General features: G+C 36.2%; 1 protein-coding gene across 2 annotated transcripts; it reads right to left on the bottom strand.

Moving 5' to 3' along the window:
• Positions 1-1,296: 1,296 nt before the first annotated feature.
• Positions 1,297-16,145, bottom strand: UPL6 (ubiquitin protein ligase 6). 2 transcript variants are annotated; one of them, XM_086661542.1, is made up of 27 exons: positions 15,697-16,145; positions 15,371-15,610; positions 13,866-13,963; positions 13,563-13,690; positions 11,855-11,966; positions 10,622-10,799; positions 9,838-10,020; positions 9,396-9,578; positions 9,069-9,150; positions 8,854-8,975; positions 8,453-8,757; positions 8,156-8,252; positions 7,476-7,619; positions 7,172-7,258; positions 7,006-7,092; positions 6,115-6,255; positions 5,892-6,017; positions 5,261-5,359; positions 4,895-4,962; positions 4,359-4,425; positions 3,230-3,400; positions 3,044-3,133; positions 2,723-2,803; positions 2,502-2,575; positions 2,315-2,386; positions 2,120-2,209; positions 1,297-1,820 (listed from the first exon to the last, which is right to left on the bottom strand). In XM_086661542.1, the coding sequence occupies exons 2-27, from the start codon at positions 15,527-15,529 to the stop codon at positions 1,754-1,756; spliced, it is 3,111 nt and encodes a 1,036-aa protein (XP_086517668.1). In that variant the 5' UTR covers positions 15,530-15,610; positions 15,697-16,145; the 3' UTR covers positions 1,297-1,753. The 2 variants fall into 2 exon arrangements, with proteins under 2 accessions (XP_086517668.1, XP_086517669.1); XM_086661543.1 differs by having other exon boundaries at positions 15,371-15,605; positions 15,697-15,959.
• Between the last annotated feature and the right edge of the window lie 1,203 nt (positions 16,146-17,348).

Raw genomic sequence — 17,348 nt, 5'->3', positions numbered from 1 at the left:
TTTACCAGCATGGAGAAAAGATGGTGGCGAAAGGCTTGTGGCAACCACAAGGGAAACAAAAAAATTTGGCCAAAAATTTGTACCTCGAAAATAATTTGTTTCCCCAAGCAGTGACCAATATTTTCCGGGGAAAAATCATATTCCGCCCCCCACCCCGACTTTTTTTCTGTAATATTCTTCCTCCTTACTTCCTCCCACTACCACCACCCTTCGCTAAAAACCAGTTCTTCCTCTCTCTCCCATAGCCTATAACTAGGTCCCCACTGCCAAGAACCTTCGACAAAGAGGAACCACGGAGGGTTCCCCTCCGGAAATCCTTCGTGAAAAAATGGGGTCCTAGTCTGGAAAACCATTTGTGGAAATAAGGTTCTCATTCGTCGAAAGAAACTAGAGAAAGAAAAACTAGGATACAGCGAGAGAGAGAGAGAGAGTAGAGAAGGAAGAAGAGAGAGAAGTAGAGGAGGAAGGAGAGAAGTAAAAAAGGCAAAAAGAAGTGGTGGCAGCCCGTGCAGTAGTGGTGGTGGTGCGGGCCCATGGCAGAGGTGGCAGGAAAAGACTAAAAAAAAAAAGAAAAGAATTAAGTCACTGGTAATAGAAGTTTGCCGCAACAAAGCTGGTAATAGAAGTTTGTCGCGACTTTGAGGCAGTAAAGAGAAGATAGATGGTGAGGTTTGAGGAAACCAAAAAGAATTTCACTCAAACTTATGTTCCCCGAAAATATCAAAGCAGTGGTTGTTAAGTCAAACCGAACCAAGACATTGCCTCAGACCAAGAGGACTTGTTTCTGAGATTGTCTTTAACAAGAAAGGGGCTTCTTCTCTATAAATTTTCCTTGTGAAATTCCGGCTAAATAAGATACATGTCTAAATGGACTGAATAAAAATCTACTCATTTCAGACTTCTCAGACTTCAAAATAAGTTTGAAATGGTAGTCCACAATCTGACAACACCACCACCACCACCACTAGCACAACCTAAGCTACTGGTCTGCTTTAACTACATTATCCATTCTTAGGGTCCAAACCCTCACTGAATCCGCCAAGGAAACCAAAAGATTTTGTTTATTTGTAAATAAGGGTCAAGTGTAGAAGAAATTCAGTCATAATATTTCATATTGAAAGACAAGCATTCTAATTTATAAAAAAATTCAACTAATTAAAATTCAGGTCAGCCATTTTAGATTCTACTAATTCAAATTCAGACAAAAAAACACATCCTAAGCCCATAAAATCTCATCTCCTGAATTTATTCCAGGAAAACAACAGCATGATGGAGGATAAAGCAAAGGAAAAAACAAAAGCAAACAACATCTCAATCCAATTTTGAAACTCCTGAAAATAACATTTACAAGGCTTTCTTAAAGAACCCTAAAAGTTATCTGAGTTTTAACAAAAGGCACATGTACTGTCTTCTTTATCTCAACGTCATTAGCATTAACTCATGACATAAAATATAGCAGCTAACATTTCTGAAGCTGAGCAGAAAACACACAATTCCTTATTACCCACTTTAAATTTAACTTCAAATGTAAACACATTTCACCTGTGGGCGAGACAGGAGAGTCAACTTGCTCCAAGCTTTTCTCTATGTACATAAGATGTCTACATTTACATCTTCACCCACTTCAGGATCGCATCCCAAATGTAATTATCCCCACATAAGCCTGACTTTCAGCAACAGACGCTTGCTGTATAACAGTGCAGAGATTGCCTTCGTATCATAATCGAAGACATCACGATTCCAGATAGAGGAATTAACTGAGATCAAAACCGGCATCTGCTGTGATTGCATACAACAACTTCCTCTCCATTTGTTCCTTACTGTCATAACCAATCCGTCAACCGTAAGAAAAGATAACATCTCTCTCTTTCTCTATATATATTATATATATATATATAAAAATAAATAAATAAAGTTTTTGGGTGCCCAAAGTGGAGCTAGAATTGGGTCTTTTATGTATACGGAATAATATATATATATATATATATATATATATATATATATATATATATATATATATATATATATAATGGTTCTTTTTAAGAAGATTTGAACCTCCAACCATTTACAAAGAAACCATAATGTTCATACTACATCTGAATCGAGAAGAGCAAGTTACCTTCTATAAGGTGGGAGCTTTAGAAGATTCATGCAAGTAGCTGAAGTTGGTAACCGATCAAGAGCTTCTTCAGATGCTTCACCAGCAGCCCTGCGCTTATAACCAAAGTTCAATAAACATCAAACTGTCGAGAGAAACTGAAAGATGATAAATAAAAGAGAAATAAAAGAATCAACTGCTAGTTGTCTTAACAACCTTTGTATGCAAAACTGCGGTTCTAGGTATTGGAACCCAAGCAACGGTCCTCGAGAGCACCCGGTCACAAACCTGCATATATAGTGATGCTAGCGGGTTAGTACGCACCACCAAATATATCAGTGGATGTTAAAATAAATAATTATGATAGAAGAACAGATGCTTTAAGTTAGTTGATATAACTTACTTCAAAAATTTCTTCTGATTCTCCAATGAAAAGCTCTTCAGAACTTCCCAGAACATATCGATGACATAATGCTCCTATAAGAAAAATCAGAACTATATCTGTCATCATCTTAAAACGGATGGATTATATTTCAACTATGTCGAGAGATGTTTAAGATTAACTGCTTACTAGTTGTCTACTTAACATGAAAGTACGAAAGAAGACGACAAAAGAAAGCTTACAGCATGATAACCACCGGTATATTGTGCATGAGAACGTAGGTCATCAACATCCAAGCCTTCAAGTGAACCTGATATCAGTAGCTGCAGAAAATATAATAACCAAGTATTTAGTCATAGAAGTTCCTTTCGAAATTAAAAAAGAACATATTAGTTTCAGAATTTATGATGAGCTAGTAGTCAGATCTTCAGGTTGCTGACAGTGCCTGACGTAAGATAACCTACAGTTCTAGAAATCAGTATAAAATATTTCAAAACATCAGAATAAAAGAGCAAGTCAGAGAAGGCTTCAGAAAACTAGGTCATTAGTATAAAATATCTTGCCTGGAGTTCATGCTCATTGAACATCGATATCCAATCTTTATGTATAAGCTGCTGAAATCCCCACAAGAATCGTTGACTTTGATGACGTATCTACCAATGGCAAGATATGAAAGTATTATGGATTAGTTTTAGGTGACCATGATCCAAAAGGAATGTCAGTGAGCTTTAAATGGCTGATAAGCTCACCTGAAAATTTAATCGATGGTTGGCGATTAGATGAATAAACATAATAACATTTTCATTAGTTACACGTTTATTCTTCCCCCCAGGAATCAACTCCTCTTCCGTTTGCTCCCCATATTCATTGTTCACAATGACAAAGTACAGCTCAAGTTCCGAAATGTCGCCTTCATAATGCTGCGAATATCAAACACTAGTTCAAAATTACACTATTCTCCCTTTGAGAAGTAGTATCTTTCTAGCATATTAAACAGGTAACAAGAAACTTAAACATCTGAATGGAACAGAATATTTGCGCTGCTTATATTATAATACATTAAGCTAAGTTTGAACTTTAACATTTTGGTACTACTTTTTATTTCTAGTTTAGACTTCCAGGTTTTATTCTCAGGAATGAAAGATAGAGACCGGAGAAAACCACAAGAGGACAAGTCATGGCGTTCAGAAAAACAAGAAAAACACATGCATATAAGGAGTTGTGGTTGGCTGATATTCAGATGTCTAAAGAAGCTACAAATTTGAGACACTTGGTAAGAGAAAAAGGCAAGGATCTACACACTATTAATAGCACAAACATTTCAATACGTTTCCATTTGTGGTTCTTCCATACAACAGTACTTCGGCTTTTTATTTCGTCTGGAGGATTGAAGGACTCCGATGGATTCTATTAATTCCGAGGGTTTATATTGGGGGAGGGATCCCGCTGCTGAAGTATCATTTATTAGATCTTTAAGTGTGGCTGAGAGAAATACGACAACCTTGATCCCATAGCCAACCATCATACACGATTACACACCCTCCTGAATTTTAAAAGGCCTAAAGTTTCTATTTGGCAACATGCTAATTTGAAGGACTACTTCGAACAGCTGTACCATCTCGAACACACATAAACTCTGGTAAGTTGGTTGAAAAGGATAAGAATGACTGCATGAGGCTGTTATTTCTACGTTGCTTATACGAATACATCCTTATGTAGCACCCACACTTGAGATGCTTATAACTGAACCAATTTACGAAATTCTTATCAAATAGACTCCAACAAAATGCATATGATAATTTAATTAAATTATCTGTAACAACTTTAGGATGTGAGTTAAGAAGCATGAATGATTAACAAAATCTTGGGAGATATCACCTTCAAGAAAATAAGATGACGATACAATTCTGGGTCAAGAGACGGCAGGTCATGCAAATAGTTGTACCTATTTCCGCGGAAGAACATAAAATAGTTAGTTAACATGTCATTAGTTAAGGTTTCTTTTCCGGTCAACATAAATTCATCTTATACTGTTAATCAAGTATATTTCAGTGTACAGTAAGTACCCCAAATATAACAAAACAGGTAAATTACAGTTTTAGCAGAAAACACTAAATATTCTTATGCTTCTTCCATTGTTTGCTGTGTCTTGGAGAAAAAAATTAATACATTCCCATTGTTTCCAGAAAAGTTGTAACATTTTAGAAAAAATCACTAGATGGAAAGCTCATGCAAGAGTTGCAAATTAATAGTTGTGATAAAACATATTCTTTCTTACAATTTATAAGCTTTATAAGCATAACCATGATAGTAATGAAGTTTGAAATGGGGACTCCACGTAACTTTCACTTACATTTGATAATCCAAATAAACGTTGGAGTAAAACATTAAGCAAAAATCCTCCAAAAACTTACTTTTGTTTTAATTTACTTAAGAAGAACGTTGCAAATGGTATATCGACAAGAATTCCTTCGTACATTGCCTGCAAGAATAGAGATAGACATAGTTTAAGGAACTAACTCGGTTTCAACTCCAGTGTCATGTTTTCCTATTGAGATCACTGCTGCCAAGTAATATAGATGCAATCTTAGGACTGACAGCCTCTCCCATTTTATAGATGAATATGTAAATATTAACACGTAGTCTTGGGCAGAAATCAAATGATATAATATAATGGTCCAACCTTAATCAGCTTAACTGATTGGTAACAGAACTAGTTTACAGGCAAGCCTAGTGTAGCCAGAAATCACTTCAATGATGAACAAAAACAAACCACATACCTTTCCAAGAACAACTCCAAGAAAATGGAAAAATTGAAGATGTTGTTCATGTACCAATGCTGACCCAGGATTGGGGTATAACAGGTGATCATCTGTTTCCTGAAAATAGTATTACAGAAAAAATAACCAGATAAGATTTGAGAATAAATGTAGTCTGACTGGAAAGAAGAAAGGACAAAAATAGAGAAGAAGAAGTATTCCGAGAAACAGAATAAGAATGAACTATCTTCAAATTATTTCCGTATATTAACATGCCTAACTAAACATAATGACCCTTCCGTAAATGGTTATTGTGACTATGAATGGCACTGGTAAGAAACAAAAACAAGATGAACTCAGTAAGACTAAACGTCCACGATATTAGATCCAACACCGATATCAACCAAAAAAATACTTCAGTTACAAAAGAAGTTAAAAAATATAACTCATTTAAGCACAAAAGATGTCTTCTCCAGAAGCTGATTAAAAGTGAAAGTAGAGAAATAGAGTCATTGAACCCCTATGATTCGAGCACACAAGGTAGAATACCAAACCATTGAGACAGCGAGAAACACAAAAAATATAAATAGCTTGACGTATGTATAAACAATAAAGGCATATATCAAATAGTTATTTAGACCGACTTAACAACCTTAAATAGCCCATACTGCACATCAAAGGCGGCTCGAGTGATATTCTCCATAAAATCTTTGAAAATCCCACCACCATCTATTCCAGCCTCTTCAACCCCAAATTCATTCACAAACGTCACACGAATCTGAAGAATTGAACAGAAATGTGCATAACAATAAGTCCAGCAGCGGATGACCATTCATGGGTGCACTAACATCCACATATAAAAGCTAAGGTCATACCAGTCCGCGGAGGTCTTCTTCGGACAAGACACTCAATTGATTAAAAGCATCTTCGAATATTCGATCCCGTCTAATTTTGAAACGGTTTCTAGTGAAAGCAACATGTGGCCCATCTCTTTGCCTTGAAGCCGTTAACTGCGACTGTTCAATCAGAATTCACGAATTAATCTAGTGCAATCAAACAGATTAAAGAAAGTCAATCATCAAACTTCCATCAAATATTTCATATTGATTTGCTTATTAGAACGAGAAAGATAATGAAAACAACTTGTGAGGAAACCGTAACACTTTATAGTCAACATCTGTACCTCCAAATCGTATCATAATACCAGTGAATTTCTAATCTTTTTATCAGGCAATACAAGTTGCTGGCAAGGTTTTGACCAAAATTTCTCACAATGGCACCAACATTTCCTAGATATTGCCATTTCAGATCCAGTCAGAATCTCAGATACACATCAATGACATCATACAAATTCTTCCACAGTTCATCAAAGACCTTTTCAATTGTTTGGAGTATTCGTTTCAACTAATATTTAGAGGATTTAACTTATATCCACTTATCTACAAAATTATGCGGTTAAAAGGTAGGTGAAACGGCGAGAAGAAAGTAAATAGAGACTTTCCAAGAAAACGTACAAGAGAGGGATAATCAAGAAAATAGTCAGTCACGGAGATTATTAACACAATAACTGAATCAGGATATACAGAAATTGTGGCAGACTATTAGAATAACATTTAATACAAACAAGAATAAGTATACAAGTTCTGGCATATCAGTTTTCTGAAAGTCGGTTAGCCACTTCACCAAAACCGAAAACCAGCATTTTTGAACATCTGTGACAGTGCAAGTTAAGCAGAAAGAGCATACATATAAATTAAGTTACTCACAGTAAATATTTTGACTCTGGTTGTAAATGGCACCAAGAAAGGGGCTTGTTTTAAAATGTCATGTGCTCTGGTATTCTCAGTCACAGCCTGGAAAAATCCACATAAAAGGCATGATGTCAACAAATCTGATGCTCTGCATTCAAGAATCAGATGTCATGGTACTCACCTGGGAAACAAACATTTCATCAACTGCTTCCTGAGCATGGAAGTTGGTGGGTGATGTAAACTGTCGCCTGCTATTCCAATCTTGTAACTGTAAGAATGTTTGTCATACAATGATTTAGAAAGTGTTAAAGTAGCATTATAGCAGAACAATAAACTGAGAGATTCATGCATCAACTATTCAGTAGAGCACAACCAAGTCCTCCAATATTTTTTTGGCAGGTAACACTGGTTGCACAAATAATTTCTTTCACAACTTCGAGATTCACAAATAGGCCAGTTATCCAGAAACAAATCACATTTCATACCTGCGATAGGAGCTCGGAGGTCACAATGCTAACTCTGTGTTGCAAGAAATCTACAGAGTTTCTCTTTAGGCGAGAGATATCAATTGCAGATTTCACTAGGTTAGGGGACTTTGCAGGGATGACCCACAGGAGTTGCCACAAGGCCTGCAGGAAAAGATATGCATGAGAATTTGTTACCTAAAATGTAAAAAACGAGACATACCAACTACTTCGTGTGCCAGAAAGTTGGATTGCATATGAATATCTGTTATGCCTAACCAATCTACAATATCCATTAGTCGAATGGCATGTAAGGACCTAAAGATTACAACCTCAAGTGTACGACATTCTTTTATATAAGCAAATGCAGCTTTATCTGATAACACATGTTGCCATAACCAGAAAGTAATCCCACTTTTGTTGTAAAGAAAATTAAATATTGCAGCATATGATCTTAAACAATATCCATTAGTCAAATAGCATGTAAGAATCTAAAAAGATTACACCGTCAAGTATACTACACTCTTTTATATAAGCAAATGCAGCATTATTCGATAACCACGTGTTACCATGACCAGAAAGTAATAACCTTCTCAATTTTGTCTTATAGAAAATTAAGCATTGCAGGCTCGCAGCAGTTGGTCTTAAACAATAAATTTTGTTTCCAACTCGTTACAGAAGATGTAATAATAAGTCTCTACCTGTTTAAGAATAATAATCAAGCTCTTAAGATCCTTTAAGGCAAGTGGTTTCTCCTGATCGTAGAACTCCTCAGTGCCGACAATTGTGAGCATATACCTGATAAACCACATGTAAAATGTCTCTTTATTGAAAGAGAAGAGGAGAAAGAAACTGTTCATACGAGATGTAATGAGCTCTGAAGCAGTGAAGCTTCATAACATGGGTATCACAATATCAAGGCCAGATAAGGGAACATGCAAAAGACTAGTGGTTCCGAATTGCTGAAGAATTTGACATTCCCAAACAAGTAGACTTACTTATATACAGGACAGAAAACTGCTAGAGGCAATAGCCAACCAGGGATTTCTCCGGAGTAATTTGAAGTTAGGTCTGACAAAGATGGCCACCACTGGTTCTCATGGCATCTCTTTATAAAGTTCCAGAGAATTCGTACAAGCTCGGTTCTGTAAGCTAGTCCAGTCATAACCAGCGTAAGAGGTATAGTATTAAATGTAATGTGCAGAAAAGCACAAATGGCACCAACTGCTGCCACCTCTTTATTGTTTGGTATATCACTATCTGAATCGTTAAGAAGTGAAGTATCCCTAAATAGAACATTCACCTGTTCAAAATAAGCAAGTTAAACTCAAATTAGAAGAAAACAACTCAAATTACAACCAGATGCAGTTATATTGTTAAGCTAATAAACAGAACATACCAATAGCAGCAGAAGGCGTGGATTAATAGCACCACAGATCTGCTTTTGCAATTCAGAATCAAGTTTTACTGTTTCTGTATTTTCCTCATCGATGGCCATGTCATCCTCATCCGATATGGAATCTGAAAAACAAGCTCAATGAAGTAGAATCACAAATGACGTCATCAAATGGAGATTTGCATAATAAACATATTTTCTATTTTACAGGAGCATACTTTCTTTGCTGTTCATATCTGGTGATTTTATACTTGGCAATATCTCCAACATAAACGTTGAAACAGCTGCGAAGTCTATGGCCTGATCCAGAAAAGAATAAACAAAAAGTATTAAGGATTTATTTTCTTGAACCAAAAACACAAGAAACAACACAATTTAGGGGTTCATATTCAAGCAGGTTGCTTTAGTAGATGAGATCTCCTAATGTTCATTCAACAGAAACGACGAGCATACTGCCTTCCCTATCATTATCTACTAGATACAATAAATAAATGGACTAGAAAAAAAGAGCTGAATTTTAAAAATACGTAGTATCACCTCCTTACCATATCAAACGAGCAGTTTGGTCGGAGCAAGGGAATCCCAGCGATTTCTAATATATTTCCAAGAAGGCAGGCCTGTCCCGGTAGTTCACGAGATGTGTCATCAGGAAGAACATTGGCATGACTGTGCACATATAGTGTCATTCGATGAATATAATGTTCGACCAAGACTTGGGTCGAAAAGACCTGCAATGACAAGAAAAAGTTACTCCCACGAATACGACTTTAAGTTGTTCCCTTCTGACTTCTGAGATTCTACAAAACTATTTGCTTTCGATTTTTGGTGTTCTCTTTACATTGTCCACACCACTCCACAATAGGCCTTAATGAGGAGTCTGGTAGAGCTATAGAACGAAGTCAACTAACAGCTTAAGTTAGCAATAACTTCTAAAAAATAAGTTATATACTTATATCCTTCCCCCAACGAGCAATAGGACGAACTTACATCTTTTAAGTACGAGAAATGCCGCCACAAGAAAGGAATTGTAAGAATTTGGGATGAGAAACTCCATCTTGGATCAATATCTGTGCAGGTACACTTTTGTCCACCGATATGAGAAACAATCAAAGAAAGGACGTGCTCCAACGAAGATATTTGCCCACCAGAATCTTGAGCCTTCACACCATGCTGCTTACAATAATATACATTAGTATAAACCTTGAAACCTCTGTACTCAAAGTCATACAAGTTTTGGAGAAATTGACATACAGTAATTAGTAGAAGAAGAAAGCTAGGATATGATATGTACTAATTATCTTCTCTGAGTGAGCTTAACACAATTACTAATACAAGAAGGCAACAACAGTACCTATACTTTATTAGCAATAAAGAACATAAACCCATGTTTCAGATTTATAATTAGTACTTGTGGAAGTTATTAGTTACATAATGTAAGTCGTTTCCCTCGTGTAATAGATATAGTTTACACACTTTAATATGGCTTATGTTGTAGAAGTCAAAAAGGGAAGTGACACCGCTACTGGTCACAAACAAACACACACAGGCACTCCTCTTCAGTGTCTAGTACATGCCACCCGCTGACCAAAATAGTCAGGCAATAAAAGTATCCAACTTATAGTTCCTCCACACCGACATACACGTAACAATCCTCAAAGTTCATTATTTCTTCAGTTAAGTTTCCATTGCACTAACAAGAAGCACTAAGATGAAATTCGTAAAACTTAAAAAGAAAAATCTGAGAAACATCAATTGTGCTTAATAGACATACAGTTCCAGTGAGAACAATGTCTCTCAATAAAGCAAATGTATGCCTTTCGCTGAGATAAGAAACTAGCTCGCAAGCCCAAGGAAGATTGGGATTCATCAACATGACCACTGCCTCTAGCAAGATAACTGTAGGCGAATCAACCTCAAATGACATCAAGAGTTGATCTGACAGAAGATTTCTGCAGCACAAAGGCAAAAGTAAGTAACATTATCTATAAGAAAGTAAGAAACTAACTACAATTTTAATATTTTCTTTTGAAACTTCGAATTTATATTAATGAGATAATTTTCATATGTATGTACTGAGAAACGCTTCAATGTTCATAATAGAGCCATCGAGAACAAATTTTGAATAACTAAAAGCAGAGCTAAGCAAACAATGAATGAATAGTTCGACCCATCAGTGAAGAGCAACTGAACAAATAGCATAATGTAAACAACAAAAGTTAAACCATGTTAATTGTTGCACAGAAATACATTATAATAATCACAAAACAGTGCAAGTATTACCATCCGACACATAGATAGTGTAATTAATATCAACAAACTAAACTCCCACCGTTTTTTTTTTTTCGTTTGTAAACTCAAACTTATGTCAAAATTAGCTTTTTTTCTAGATAGAGATGATATCTCCTTACTCAAACACTTACCAAAAATAAAAATTCACTACCCAACCCAGAAAATAAGAATAAACATAATGAAAGTAGGGAGATGCTAGAGTTACTTAGAGGATGTCATAATGACGTGGAATTCACTAAAAAACAAGGTTTTTTCAAAGTTTGACTACGGTGGGGACCGCTTTTGTTTCCAAACGAGGAAACATGTCATCCTCTAAGTACCAAATTCTAAGTCACTCTATCATTTCCCATGAAAGTACTACATAACCGAGAGATGATGCTTACAAGCTCTACCCTGTAAGTTTGACAAAAATGAAGTTGCATCGTTAAACAAGTTTTCAATATAAAGATTGAGGGTTTGTGCATCTGTTTTCCTTTTTCAATAGTGAACAGATCTTCCGTATCGGTTCAAATAACCCTTGGAAGTGCCTCCATCTAATCAGCGCGAGAATTTAAGCATTAGATTTCTGACTATCTTTCATTCAGATTATAGGTTCTGGGATCGGTACAGCTAGCGCGGATAATCCCCTCAGAAATACAAATAAGAAAAAAAAAATTGGAGACGATAGAGAGTTTAAAATGTAAATGCTGCATAAAATAGAGTGCATACCACTCACCTATTCTGATGAACTGCCTGAAGACAAGCATTTACAAGACGCTTCACTCTATTATTCACAAGAGCACGCTTCAAAGCATACTCTGTGCTTGCAAAGAGACCAACAACATCGCCTGCACCGAACAAGATTCCACAAGTGTACATCTTAGTCAGAAAATCAAATGGACTGCACAACCACACCCAAAGCATGACATACTTTTAATATGAAATTCTACATGGCATGCTAAAGAGAAGAGATATATGAAAACTTCAAGCATGACCAACAAGTGCCTTCAGACCAATTCCATCTTCCACATCACCGTATCTAATAAGATGGTATATGAACTTACCTGAACCCCTCATCTGTAGTTTCAACAAATGACTATTGCACATATAGTGCTGGAACCATATAATATCACATAGCTAATTGGTCAAGTTAAGCAGTGAATAATGTTGATACTCTCTAACAGAACTTATTTACCTAAAGCCGGAGAAAAATTGTCCCATCATGTTGTCTATGTTAAAGGATAAGACAATTAAGTAGGATTAGTTCCAACACCAAAAAAATAAAGCAGGCCCTGGCTTCTAAAAGGAATAATTCAGGCCCCCTACTTAATTTACTACAAGTACATGAAAGTTAAGTGATGTCATACGTTAGACCTAAAATCATCCATAAAATATTGGGCATAACTATGTGCACACAAAACTAACTATTTGCACTAATAAAAAGTTCTAGTTTGAATTTTCTTGGAAATGTAAGGATATCCCGTTGTTTCTTTCCTTCTTCCTTTTTAACAAAAGAAAGAAATTTGTATTGATGAGTAAGCTTTAAATTTACAAGAGCTAAGCAGACCATAAATTTTTTTTTATGATGGACTAAATAGTTGCAAATATAGCCTCCCAATTATCTAGAAAATCGTCAACAGTTGGTAGCCTTAGTGGTTCCAAGGTGTTGACATAAACTCCAGAAAGCCCTAGAAGTCCCAGGTTCGAATCCCAGAGAAGGTGGAATCTTTGGTAAGTGAATTGGGATTATTAGGGTATAAATAATGTAGTTGGGCTTTAGGCCATAGTTTAGTTGGGCTATAGGCCGAGTTTGAATGGGCGGTTAACGAGCTTATCACATCTTTGATGTATCAATGGCAATTGTAATGACTATCGTTGATCGTAGTCAATTTCCAAAAAAAAAAAAAATTATCTAGAAAATCCTTAAATGAGACAGGACATGTCAAATGCTTCCTCTTAGCCCAGAAGTAGATCAAGATGAACATCAAAATGTTATGTTCTTCTCAGTTATCATTATCTGGCTAATTTTAAGCGTGTTATGTTGTTGACTAACCAATTATATCCCCATTGCCCCAATCAACATTAGCTGTTACATCAAAGTATTAATGTGTTCCAATTTTTTGTCATGCTATGACGTGCCCGGTGAATATTGACTGCAGCCCTCAATGTTCACCGAAGGGCAAATATCTGTACACTCTCAGGAACTAAACCAAATTAACCTGTGAGGTATATTCCATCACAAACTTGAATAATTGAATCGGCAAAAAAAAGTATAAGAAAGAGATACCCTCTAGAATCAGTAATTTGGCAAGAGTAAAAAACTAAAAACTACCATGGAAATACATAGAACAATATAAAAAAAAAGTACATTTAATTAGACATATAAAGTATTGGGCTCAACAAAGCAACATAAAAATTACTCAAAATTTAAGGAGTTAACTCACCACTAACATGAACATATTGATACAGCAATCGGCATACTTTCACTAGGGTAGCAAAATCATCTCCATTTTGAGCATTGAAGAAGAAAAGTAACTGGCGAAGGAAGTCTGAATCGGGACCGAAACAATTCCTGAAGGAAAGAAACACATTTGAAAAGGTGAATTTCAAAAATCAAAACTATAATAATGAAACATCTACTAGAAAATTAAGCAGTGCACCAAGTTGAGTATATGTGGTCAGACCCAAAGAAACTACAATGCAGTAAGGTGAGCTTCGAAGTTTTAAGATTTAAGAGACGAGCATACCTGTCAACTTTTTGACAGCTACCCCCAAATGATAAGTGAAAATGAGCTCTTATCCTAGATCGTTCAGCTTCCACAGCCTTCCTCCCTCTGAAGCATTTCTGCACTAGATGCTAGTCAAAATCTAATCTAGAGTAAAAGAAAGAAGATCATATGATTAACTAGACATACATATGTATTTCTAGCTCTTCAAAGAATGGATATCTCGAGCAAATCACAGTTGTCGCTACTTAATTTAGTAGATCTTTGTATGTTCTAATCGTGATACCAATATCGTATTCATTATTCTTGAAGTAACTCAGAAGTTTAAGATTTTATATCTAGCACTACTATTTGAGGAGCCTTGCTGTTCGAGAGGGACTATTGTGACCGCATGGATCATACCCCCTCAAATACGAGCCTGATAGTTCCGAACTCCGATACTTGAATGTTACTAGAATAGTACAAACATATAATTATGACATAATAGAGATTTTTTCCCAAAAGGTAATTTACCTTAATCAGTAATTATTCATGCGTATATATTAGTATGATCTTCTGCTTAGAAAGTGAACTTGGTAAACAGTATCTCGAAACACGGTAAGAAAACCTTGAAAAGATTAATAAAAGGAAAAGCACTTCCAATTCATTAATCAATAGGACATCCTGAAACCATGCCATTCAAGACGTGATTTTGAAGTTGAATGAAGGAATCAAAGGGTTTTTGGAGATCACGGAATGACGTGTATCAAACACACAGGAAATAGCAGAGCCACGTAAGAAGTGTCGATAAAATGTATTGGAAAACAAAATCAGGAAAGATGGCCCTCAAAAATTAGATAAAATCACATCCAGTTTTGGCACTAACGGAAAATAATTAGCTGTACACGCTCTTTCAATAAATTATGAACTACAACTGCTAAGAGCCTAAGACCATAAATAGTGTGTTGCTTTAAGTGAGTCAAAGACTTTAGCTGACACAAACAGTTTAAGACGTTAACAAATGGTCACAACTTCAATCCGGCTTCATCTTTACTGCTTTTGAGAAAGCATGAAGACATCTTCGTAATGCACCAAACGCCTCATTTAAACTTGTACTCGAAAATAACAGGCAGCCAGTAACTAAGGTATTTTGGGTTGATACGGAATTGTAGCGTTGAGTTTCGTCCAATGTAGTAGTTGAGGAAGATAAACCCAATCTCCACTATGACTCATAAAAAAGATAACCCAAGTCTCTCTACGTAATCTCAAAATATGATCAAATATTTATGAATTCATATCCAACTGAAGTAAAAGTTGGGGGTAATTGCCAACCAATGACAAAATTCCGTATGAAATGAGAAAGTTATGAATAAAAATGAGCATACAAGTATACCCGCAGTCATTGAGAAGATCAAAACTCCTCAAAGTTTCGATTTTTTTTCATAATCATGTCTAATTAAGCTCCTAGAGGAAGATAAATCACTAAGACACACAAAAAGATAGCTTATTTAGCTGATTAAAACATCAATAGAAATTCATATAAAAACCTGAATCTTGATTGCAGCCGAATTTTGTTGGCGTAACCCTAACCGACGCTTTCTGTCTAATCTAGCTTCTTCCAAAAGCTTCTGTCTGTCTCTTTCCTTTGAACTCCTTCCACCTAAATCGACCCTCTTTCGCGTGGATGAATCTCCACTGAAGAACATCGCTCCAAATACCAGATATAGAGAGAGAGAGAGATGGAGAAATTGGGAGATTTCCTTATCAATTTCTCAATGCAATCTGAACTGAACAAATTACGAAAACGAAAACAAATCAGATAAAAAATATCAGTTTCTTGGTAACGAAGCGTCATTAAAGAAGAAGAACTTACCCTATGATAGAAAAAGGAATTCAATTTCTTATCCTTGTGAAGATAGATTTTATGATCTATTATTCGGATAAAACCGACGATTGATCGGAGAGAATTTTAAAGATGAATATTATGAACCAAGTGAAGTAAAGAGGGAAAAGTAGAGAGAGAATTTTATTTTTTTCAGAGAGAGAGAGAGAGACTTGCGATTTTTACTTCCTATTTATATAGTACCACTACATTATGAACACAAATGAAACAATGACTTCTAAATGACGCAGATCAATAGTGAATGAAATCCAACGGTTAATGTAAGAGATTATTTATCTTGAAAATTTATTTTGAGGTACAAAATAGGGTTGTGGAAAAAGTACGAGAATCTTGAAAACCGTTATGGACACTCGAATTCGTTAGAGCTCATAATCACCCGAACTCACAAGAAGGTTCAATCTGATCGGCTTGTTCAAATTAACGAACATGTGGTCGCCTAACCCAGCCTAATTCTCACCCCTAGATCAGACCAGGTGTAAACTTTTTAGAGGCGATGAGAAACTCATGTTGGTTTGGTGATGCTTATGTGAGATTTCATTAGGATTTAAACTTATTTGAATACAGACACAAGACGTCTGCATAGATATTTTTTTTTTTTTGAATAATTTGATTAAATTAATAAGAGAAAACAAGCTGAAATACAAGAGCGCACTCGGCTATAGGGCCTAGTGCACGACAAAAAACAAAAGAAGCAACGCATAAGGGTCACAACATACAAAACCCCCACAGACGAAAAAAACAACCCCCTTTATAGCGACTCAACAAAAGCATCCCAAGACTCAACCATGCAATTAAACGAACATATTTTAGCCCACTTATACGATCTGCTCCAATGGTAAATAAGACATTTAGCCGCGAAGAAAATGTATTCTGGTGATCGGGGTTTATCTCTGAAAATTCCATCGTTTCTAGCACTCCAAATTGCCCATATGATTGCTTTAGGGATAATGTTGAGGATAGCCTTCTTATGTTTACTACCCTTAATTCCTTTCCAAGCGAGCATGAGATCACTAATGGAGCTGGGGATACACCAGACAATCCCGATACTACTCATGAAATTGTTCCACACGTCCCTCGCCTTGTCACAATGGAGAAATATGTGCGAAGATGATTCTTCATCGTTCCCACAAAAACCGCAACGATTAGGCGAAATGAAACCTCGCTTTCTCAAGTTGTCCATGGTTGGAATCCTATCCCAAATCACAGCCCATATGAACACACTCACCCTCATGGGTATATTCTTTCTCCAAACGTCTCTAAAAACCGGTTTAGTCTCCACCTCCTGGTTTGACAAAAGCGAGAACATCGCTCTTACTGATAAGTCTACTTTGCCCGGATCCGGATTTGAAATCCATATCCTAGCGTCCGGACGACTGGTTAGGCAGAACGGTTCTAAGTCGTTTAAAAGACGAGTTGCCTCCTCCAATTCCCAATCATATAGCCCTCTCCTAAACTCCAACCTCCAGACCTTAGAGTCACAATCAAAAAAATCACTAACAGTCCCATCCTTCAATTCAGAGAGCACAAAGAGATTCGAGTAAGCTTCTTTGAGGGATGTATCCTTAACCCAAATATCACCCCAAAAACTCGTGTTCTTACCGTCCCCGATCCTAATTTTGGAC

The sequence above is a fragment of the Eschscholzia californica genome, unplaced genomic scaffold, assembly GCF_041429995.1.
Source record: "Eschscholzia californica isolate CP2 unplaced genomic scaffold, dmEscCali1.0.p SCAF_2, whole genome shotgun sequence".
NCBI classification, from domain to species: Eukaryota; Viridiplantae; Streptophyta; class Magnoliopsida; order Ranunculales; family Papaveraceae; genus Eschscholzia; species Eschscholzia californica.
This window is presented reverse-complemented; position numbering and strand designations above follow the sequence as displayed.